This window comes from Amblyomma mixtum, chromosome 5 (assembly GCF_055824585.1).
Source record: "Amblyomma mixtum isolate Tamu chromosome 5, ASM5582458v1, whole genome shotgun sequence".
Classification (NCBI taxonomy): domain Eukaryota; kingdom Metazoa; phylum Arthropoda; class Arachnida; order Ixodida; family Ixodidae; genus Amblyomma; species Amblyomma mixtum.
Window position 1 is genome coordinate 51,213,306 of NC_143016.1, and position 9,808 is coordinate 51,223,113.

At 50.5% G+C, this 9,808-nt stretch overlaps 1 protein-coding gene across 1 annotated transcript; it reads left to right on the top strand.

The window, feature by feature from the left end:
• The first annotated feature begins 8,038 nt into the window (after window positions 1–8,038).
• LOC149342117 (cuticle protein 16.8-like) lies at window positions 8,039–9,444 on the top strand. Its single transcript, XM_089542102.1, has 3 exons — window positions 8,039–8,050; window positions 8,156–8,209; window positions 8,980–9,444. The coding sequence occupies exons 1-3, from the start codon at window positions 8,039–8,041 to the stop codon at window positions 9,442–9,444; spliced, it is 531 nt and encodes a 176-aa protein (XP_089398228.1).
• Window positions 9,445–9,808: the final 364 nt, after the last annotated feature.

Here is a 9,808-nt window from a genome sequence, read left to right on the forward strand (position 1 = left end):
CCAAGAAGGACTGTTCCCCGCTGCATAGTACCCTCCTCACTACCTCCACGTGGGCATCCAAGGCCGCCAGGACTCATACCTCGACCTCCCAGGACCAGGAAGTGACTGCTCTGCGGGAACAGGTAAGGCAGCTCAAGGTAGCCATCTCTACCTCCACGCTTATTGTGCCCCCCACTCCTCCACCCCCCTCCTCTCCACCCGCCTCGCCGCCTGTCCAACCTCCTTCGAAAAAGAGGAGGCCTGATGAGAGGCCACCGCAACCCATAGACTTGGAAGTTAAATTTCAGGACTTCGCCGAAAACTTACAAGCCAGGCTCGCAGAGCGCATTGCTGCACAGGTCACTGCACGGTGCCAAATTTTGATTGAAGCTACCATTGCCCGTTTAATGAATACTGTCATCACCAGCATCAGGGCCAAGGTAGAGGACCGTTTACCTCCCTTTATTCCTAGACACTCACCGGCCTCTCTCCCACAGGGCCAGCCCCCACACCCCTCCTTCGCCCCATGCTGTAGGGTGGAGGTACAGGTACAGCCCGCGTTATCAAGTTGGGAGGACTGCGAGGTCATGCTCTTGTCTCTGGACCCGACATCGTAGCTTCCTGCGTAATTTGGGGTGCCGACGTCATGAACAAACGCCAAATGAACGTTTCGACGTAGAGTGGGACCGTTCGGTGGTCCAGGGACCCAAGGTCGACATACTTGCTTCAATAAAGTTTTATTGCGTAAGCAATACTGCGCCAGGTTTCGAGCCGTCGCGTAGCTCCCGGCGGAGGCCACGGTCGACCTTTAGCCGCAGCGAGGTCAAACAGATGAAGCGCCGTCGCCATAGCAACTGTTTCAGCCGCGCTCCACCAGGCGGCAGGTCCGTCGCTGCGCCGCCGCCGCTGCCACGCGCCTAGTCGCGCGCTCTCGATGCTGCTTACGCAACTTGCTCGGTTTAACTAGAGCTAAACCTCAGCTAATTTAAGGCGGAAGCCTTTAATGCCTCATCGTTGTGATGATGATGATATCTACTTTATTTTCCGCCAGATAAGGAAGCCCCCTACTCCCCGTCCCCGGCACGCAGGCCTTGGTGACGGGGGCCGGGACCTCCGCGATTAGAAGCAGGCGAAGAGGTCATGATTCCTCGCGGCTTCTTCCACCAGGCGGATGGCTTGTTGCTGTGAAGCAGTGGCCTCGCTCCGCAGCAGGGCTTCCCAGTTTTCTCTACAATTTATGTTTTCGTTAGCCCCTGCGAAGCTAGCGCATTTCCAGATTATGTAGTCGACGGTCCCTCTCACCCCACAGTCCCTCTCACCCCACACTTATCGTTTTCTTTGTTATCTCTATCAACATGATATGCCCAGACCGGGTTTACGAAGTTCCCAGCTTGGAGGCGTAGCCATGCGATTGCTCCCTATTGCTTAGACTTTTATCCGGTGGGCACCAGTCTCCTCTGTAACCTATAATTTTCAACAATTTCCGTATAATTCTGCAGACGCTCGTCCATGTTCCGGCATTTGGGCGGCTCCACAGCTACCCGGAAGTAGAGAGCTCGGGCTAACTCGTAGGCCGCGTCGTTGCCAGGAATGGATCCGTCTGCGGAGTCAAAATTAGGCTAACGTTTCTGTTTAGCTGTCTACTGGGCAGAATCCTTGCCGCTTCCGGCGAGATCCTACCCTTTCCAAAATTATAGTTGGCAGTTTTGCTATCGCTAATTATAAAATTGGCTTTCGTTCCAACGCAAGCGAGCGCTATCGCAACTTCTACAGCTGTTTCCGCGTTGCGGCTTCTAATGGTGGCTGCCGATACGGGGCCACCGCGGCCGTCGACCACTGAGGCGACCGCCGCACCCGACTTGCCACTTGCTGCATCCACGTACGCAACGGACCTGCTGTCCATCGGATCGAAGCGTCTGATTAGTGCTTCTGCTCTCATCTCCCTTCTTTAAGTGTTGAATATGGGATGCATGTTACGAGGGAGTGGGGTAATGATTAGATTTTCTCGGAAGTCCTGCGGAATGCTTGATTTGACTCGTAGTCCCCTATCTGTTTGCAGGCCTACCATTTCAAGGATGGCTCTGCCTGTGGTTGTTCGGCTAATCTTTCGAGCTGTGAAATTCTGACAGCCTCCGCTATTTCGTCCCAGGTATTGTGCACTCCCATAGAGAGCAGCTTCTCTGTGGAGGTGATAATCGGTAAGCACAGGGCCCTTATTATGCACCGTCGAATGAGGGAGTCTAGTTTCTTCTTCTCCTCAGCCCTAATGTTTAAGAAAGGTGTGGCATAACTCACGCGGCTTATTACGAATGCTTGAGTTAGTTTAAGCAAGCTTCTTACTTTCAGGCCTCGTCCTTTCAGCGCGACCCTTCTAAATATGCGAAGGGCTTGCGTGGAAAATCCCTCGAGCCTTTTGATTGCCCCATCATTATAACCATATTACTGAATAAATAGCTCTAAGATTCTGATTCGATCTACCTTTGAAACTGGTTTCCCCTCTACTTTATTGTCAAATTTCCAGTTGTGCTTGCATCGGAGTGACTTCGGGTCATAGACGAATAATTCTGATTTTTGCCGAGAGCAAGAGAGATCCCTACTGGCAGCATAGTCGACGACAGTGTCCGCCGCAGCCTCCAGGCGCTCCTCGATACTCGCATCGCTCCCCTGGTTAATCCAGAGGTTGATGTCATCCGCATCCATACTGAAATTTAGCCCTTCTATGCTCCGTAGAGCTTCGGGAAGATCCCTCATTGCCATGTTGAAGAGGAACGATGAGAGAACCGAACACTGCGGCGTGCCCCTGCTCCCTAACTTCAGTGTGCGGGACTCGATGTCTTGGAACTTCATGCAGGCAGTTCTGCCTGACAGAAAGTCCTTGATGCAATCGTATATTCGCGCGCCTACCCCAATTTCATGGAGACCTCGGAGGATTGCTTTGTCTTTGACATTATCAAAAGCCTTTGTCAAGTCTAGGCCGAGAATTACTTTGGCATCTCTAGAACGCGAATCGATTATGTCATGTTTCAGTCGGAGCATAACGTCCTGCGTGCACAAGCCCGGTCGGAAGCCGACCATCTCGTGCGGTCACAGATCGTTTTGCTCCATGGACTGGACTGCACACTCCATCAATTTCCCCATGCATGAGGTTAGGGAAATAGGTGGTCTTAAATTTTCCAGTTTCGGGAGTTTACCCGGCCTTGGGATTAGAATTACATTTGCAGACTTCCACTGTCGAGGCAGGTGGCCTTTAGTCAGAATTTCTTGGATGTACTCCGTCAGAGCGCTGATGGAATCGTCGTCTAGGTTTCTTAAAATTTTGTTAGTTATCCCGTCAGCGCCCGGGGCCGATTTCGTTTTTAGTCACAATGTTTCTGCCCTGACCTCCGCCTGCGTGATGGGTGTGTCGAGCTCCTCGTTGGGAGCGCCGTCATATTCTGGGAGGGTGGTACTATGGGTATTACCAATGTACATGTTGATTAGTTTGTACATAAATTCCGAATCTAAATAGGAGTTGTCGACAGAAATGTCACACTTTTCAATTGGTCGAAATGGTCGTGACGTCACAGTGCGCGAATATCCTACGGGGCCAATTGTACTTTGGCTAGTAACCATGCAACCAATGAAAGGAATGGTATAGTGATGCTCCAAGTGGGTCGGAATTTAGTTAAGTAATTAATTAATTTATTAGAATAATTAACCTTTCTAGACAGACCAGAGAAATAAATAAACCGATTAGGAAATTGGTCGAGTCGTGGAATCGAACCTGGGTCTCCGGTGTGCGAGATGAGCATGCCAACTACTCCGCCATGCCAGCTCGATGGTTTGGAATGAACAAAGGCGCGTCTAGTGAATACGGTCTCTTCTTTCACTCCCATCTTCCTCCTTCGCCTTCCGGCGAGGTTCAGGTGTCCACCGAGATATGCGAGACAGATACATTTCCTTTCTTCAAAAACCAGTTTACCGACGAGCCAGGCGTAGAGCCGAACGGGCGATGACGTTCTGTTCACTCCCTGGCGGCGTTGCAAGACGCTGTCGTGTTCCACTCTTACAGGCGAAGCTCAACACCTTAACCACACATCAGTGACACAAGCAGTACCACCGCGCTTAAGGCTTTCGCCTCACCGCACTTTAGGTCAATAAAGTGCCCCCCCTGAACTTTTTTCCCTCTCTCTCTCTCTCTCTCTGTCTCTCCTGCCACATGTTATCAGGCATGCGACACAACTGGCGAAGCGAGCGCAGGCGAGCGCAACGACGAGGCAAGCGGTGTGACGTCATACGAAATGGCAGTGGCGGCTCCGCGGTGAGCCCGCGGCGTCTGCCAGCTGCGGCGGTTGCTATAATAGGCAAAGGCTCAAGGTCGGTCTCTGTGCCTCCTCGGAGCACAGACACAGTGAAATCGCAAGCTCGTGGCCAGTGTAGCTTTCTCTGCAAAACTTTATGAAGCAGATTTTATGGGTACATATCCAGTCAAGGAGCTGCCGCTTGGCAGGGCAGCTTCCGAAAGGGCCAATTGGAACACTAGCTTCTTTCAGAAATAGTTTCAGTTCAGCTAATCGACTTATAATCCCAGCGCAGAAGTATCGCATTACAAATGGCACTTTTCGAAAATTCGCTGCGAAGGCGGTAATCATAGACTCAGAAGAATTCATCAGCTGTAGGAAGTCCACCAGGGTGCCAGGCGGCATGGATGGTTCATGTGAACGCAGGGCTCCGAGCAAAACGCGCAGAAGGTCGGACATACATTGATTTTTGCTCTCCTCATTTTGCACAACGCATTGACTCATACGTCAGCAAAACGCACTCTTGGCCACGGTAGCTGATTTTGTCGCCGCTTGTGAGGCATGAGAGAGTCCTCCATGCCATCGAATCTGGCTGTGACCTGGTCGCTCAGGAACATGGACACACTTTGCTGAAGTAGCTCGAACAACCGACTCAAACAAGGGACCTTGTCGTCATGCTGGAATCAGATCTCTCAGGGACACTGCTTGTTTCCGCGACACGAACAACCGCCTCCAACGCAGGGAACTCGCCACTTCCAGGCTCAGACGTCTCAGTAGGTTGGGTTTGGGGCCCAGGAATGGAAGTTTAACGGTGTACGGAGCGCGCACGGAAGGGGCAGCCACCGAAAAAGGCTGGACGGTAACAACCGCAGTTAGCACAAGCAAAATCTGCTTAGCAGGCTTTAAAATCATGGGTATCGTTGCCGTTTGGATCCTTCGTGCAAGCTTTGACCACATGCCCAAAACAATTGGCATCTAGCACACTGGGGGGCATTTCAGTGAACTCGGTGACTGCATGTTTTGTGAATCCTAGGTCAATTTTTTCGGTGTTTTCTGTGTTGGAAGCGAATGTCAGCACAACAAAGTTACTAGTTTTCACTACCCATTTCTTTTCTTTAGACTACAATTGACACAGGACCCGTCTCACGTGCAGAAAACCTTGCGGTTTCAGGTTATCTAGAAGGTAGCTTCCTCAATACCACTTTCGTAAGCCCTGAATAACGCATAAGTTCCTCATTTAGGAATCGGTAAACCGGACTTAAACTCTTAAGTCACCAATCTGAGAGCACTGCAGAAAGCTATCAACCTGAGATATCCAGATGCAGAACCCGTTGAGTGGTTAATCGGCTGTGAATCGGAGCTGATCCTAGCAGTGATTGAATCGCTGCGAAGAGCATGATGGCGTTTGCTCTCTTAAATCAATCCCTTTGTCTGTGGGCAAACCTATCACACGGATAAGCCTCCCGTCGGAGGCGGATTTGCCTCCGTCCACACACCAATTTGAAGCCGTGGTTGTCCACGTCAGCCATATCGGCCGCTACCTGATCACTGTGCGCGGCCGTTGATTCATCCTCACTGAGCGATGATTACTCGCTAGACTGGTGGTCTTCCCCATGGTCTGGCCGCTCCCCGCCCCTCTGAAGCCACAGCCGCCTCCTGTAAGCTGGCCTCATTCGGTTGGCACGGTGCATTTAGAAATGCCGGCGCCGGAGCAGACGTACCCTTCCCTTAGGGACAATACCATCTGTAAAACGCTGCTGTCTTCAAAGCATTTAAATAAAGTTAGGCAGCTAAACAGAACTGAGGAGACTACAGATCGAACAACGTCTTCGTCTCCCTCTCTCCCCCGAAACATCTACTCATCTTAAGTCTCGCTCAACAACCTGTGAGTGTTTTCACGCGGTCCATTAGCCGACGTCGCACCTGGACTTAGTGGCGGTGACAGCCCTGTCTTCTCGACCACCTGCCTAATCGGCCGTTTTCCACTAATAATGAATGTTCCGGCCTGTCAAGACGGTGCGGCTTCCGCCGCATGTTCTGTGCTTACCACAACACCCACGCTGCCAGTAGTCGTCATTATTGTTCCAGCCCGGTCTTTCATGCCGTCCCGCAAGCATCCACTGCATTGTCTCCGTCTGGCATCAACTTTCCAGATCTCTGTCTTCCGCATACCCAGCACGTTCGGCGGCAGCCCCATACAGGCTTCTTTCTCCGCACTGTAGTCGCACAAGGGTGGCACCTCTCCACACCACCCGTGCAGACAGCCTTCGTCGCCGACTTTGCTCTTTTGCCCACCGAGATTCTTATTGCCACTCACGCTCGGAGCTCAAGTGCTTATGAGTTCGTGACCACCGCCTCTGTCTCGGACACCACTCTGCATACAACCTCACCGCACCACTACCAGATTGTTCTTCTTCCTTGCGGTTTCCATGCTCAACGGCAATAGGGGGGGGGGGGGGGAGGATGAGGGGAGCGTACAGCCTACTGCGGCAGCCCCGGCTAACGACGACGACGGCACGCTCCTGGTCGCTTGACTGGAGCGCAATTCGAAATCCGGCGCCTACACGATCGGATGTCGGCAGGGCGTCGTCTAGGCTTGCCGACAGCTCCGCTCCGTCCTGGCTAGGAGAGAACTCTTCTAAATAAATATATTTGTGGACACTGGATACCGTCGGCAAAACTAGAGAGAACGTTAACTACATTCGAATCAGCATGAAAGCATGGATTTTTTGCTTAGGAGGAGGTGACGGACAGAGGGCACTGTCGCGGGATGGAGCTCTCGCTCTAGGCGAACAGGCGACGGTACAAACCATGTACGCTTTTTCTCGACGTTTACACCCGTCGCATAAGTACTTACGCGCTAAACACTCTCCCTATTGCCAATGGAGCCTAGTACAAGGCAAATATAGTCACTACATGGAGACAACTGGCGCACATGAGAACGGGCAGCTACTTAACTCGTTCCTGTACGCCGGCGCTAACAGGGGTACAGATGGCAATGTTAGAAAGAAAATAGGGCTTTTCATTTTATTTTTGTCACTCCCACTAAATTGTGATGAGCCTCCGTAAAAAATTTCAAATCTGGAAGCATTCCACGCATTCTACAGTCAGTGGCCCAATCGCGATGCAAATCTGTTGGTAACCTAACAAAGCTGTAACCTTTTACTTTAGTTTACCGCACCAAGTAATGAAATTTTATAACCACATTTTTCGGCTGTATAAGTAAGGTATCAAAATACGATTAGTATAAGTCTCATTGGGTGCAAAACACTCCCAATAAACTTTTTTCTTATCCAAAAGCGTACTACCCGCAACTAAGAGCAAGACAGCATTTAAGCACACCGACGCACAAAGGGTCATTGAATTCCGCATACATACTTTGGAGCACTTTTCTCTGGCATCTACACTGAAGAAAAGAAGACAAACAGTCCACAAGTACCGGCCGCATTGCACCGTCAAAGGAAAGAAATAAAGAAAGAGAATAAAGAGCTGCCCAAACAGGAGTCAGTGACTTTCTCCTGCCTTACGAAACGGCGCACGTCCAACACCTGAAGGGCGAGGGCGTTGCAGTATCGGGCGCCGTCCGCTCTCACTTTTATGATACAGCTGATTACTATCTTCATTAATTTTCTGCCTTGTGATAGCCCCTCACACTCATTGCGCTTTCAAGCGTTTACGGAATGCATCTTGGGACTGGTATAAAAGCGAGGGCCTTCGCTGTGGAGGGTCAGTCTTGTTCTCATCTCGAAAGAGGAACACCACTCCATCAAACACCAACCATGTTCTCCAAGGTGCAGTGAAAGATCCTTGTAACTCTCTCAGCGGCTAACCTTTCCCAATCGCTTCAATGGCATGAAACCTCACGATATACTCACCCATATTACTTCCATTTGCAGGTTCTCCTCTGCTGCCTTGTGGCTATTGCTGCCTCTGCTCCGGTTGAGGAATTCGTGAGTTGTGCTTGGTGTTTACATCTCATTCGTCATCGCGGGCAGCGTTCAATCTCGACATAATTTTTAAAACTGAAAAGCACAATTTCTGAGGTATTTAACTCGTTGCTGAGCTTAGACAAGTTCTCCTGCATTTCCTAAGAACAGTGACGGTTTTACAGCGAAGAAAATTCGTACCTCTGCAATTTTACAGCATTTATAATACTCTTTTACGAAAAACAACAGCAAGTTTCTTCTGTAGCAATGTAAGCACCGCTACACGTGAACAAACAGTACCTTTCTTGCACAAAACCAGATTACAATTTTTGTTGCATTGTTTATGACTTACCAACCGCCTATCTTCATAATGCCCAATGTATTAGAAGGCGTGCCAGCTCCTAATCTTTTCTTTAATACACACCTCAGCTTACAACTTCATTACCTAATCTGATATCTGGAAATTGATCAGGAAATATTTGTTACAAGATTTTTAATCTTTTGCAAGCGAGCAGTTAAGAAGACCTTTGTCGCCTTGACTGCAAACAAGTTTGCGGAAGAAAAACCGCAACAACAAAGATGTTCTACGCACGCACGAGCGTCGCTGTTGCTTCGTATTAGTATAAACGTAATCTTTTCCTAAAATACAACGTTGACAAAATAAATCACTATGTTGCGGCAGGCATTATTACAAGTTTTGAATTAGAGGACCACAAACACAGTGCGTAAGTTCAGTTAAGGGGATGAAGAAAGGCAGTTGAAATTGACGCCCTCGTTTGGTTTCACTCTAACAGCCACCACAGCCATACAGCTTCAGCTACGACAGCACCGATGAGTTTGGCACCCGCCTGACCCGCGAGGAAACCGGCGACGCCAACAACTTCAAGGTCGGCTCCTACAGCTACACCGATGCCGCCGGCATTACCCGTACCGTCAAGTACACCGCCGACGCCGAGGGCTTCCACGCCACCGTTGAGACCAACGAGCCCGGAACCAAGACCTCCAACCCAGCCGACGCTCTCTACACTTCCGCCGCCGTCGAGGTCGCCCCAGTCGCTGCCGCCCCAGTCGTGGCCAAGCCCGTTGTCGCCGCCGTGAAGCCAGTCGTCGTCCAGGCTGCTCCAGCCCCAGTCGCCGTCCACGCCGTGCACCCAGCCCAGTTCACCGTGGCTGCCACCCCCTTCACCTACGGCCACCAGTTCGCCCCAGTCGCTGTGGTCCACCCACACCCCTTCACCCTCGGCAAGGCCAAGGCTTAAGCCAAGATTCTTCGTACGTCACAAGGACACATACAGGACCACTCGACCTTACACGAACACACACACGCTTATCTTAGCAGGACGTTGAAGTCAGAATCCTAAATTTGCAGCCATATTTTGTTGTTACTCACTACTGTTGATGTTCGGCAAGAAACTTTATCCGGTGTTACCGTTGAAAAGCAACGTTTAATAAAAGAATTTATTTCAACTACCTGCCTTCGTGTGTCAGTTTGGTAATGGCCGTCGCAGATATGTTTTCTCGTAAGATGATTCTGGATACTTGTACATAGTGTATATTGCCACCCTACCACTCTCCTTCCTTACTATCACTCCTTTCCTTCCCTCTCCCTGTCCTTTTATTCCC

Bases quoted from the DNA above. Each gene is read 5' to 3' on its own strand.
- LOC149342117 (XM_089542102.1), top strand. The intron at 8,210-8,979 runs GTGAGTTGTGCT...TCACTCTAACAG, and splicing joins CTGCTCCGGTTGAGGAATTC to CCACCACAGCCATACAGCTT.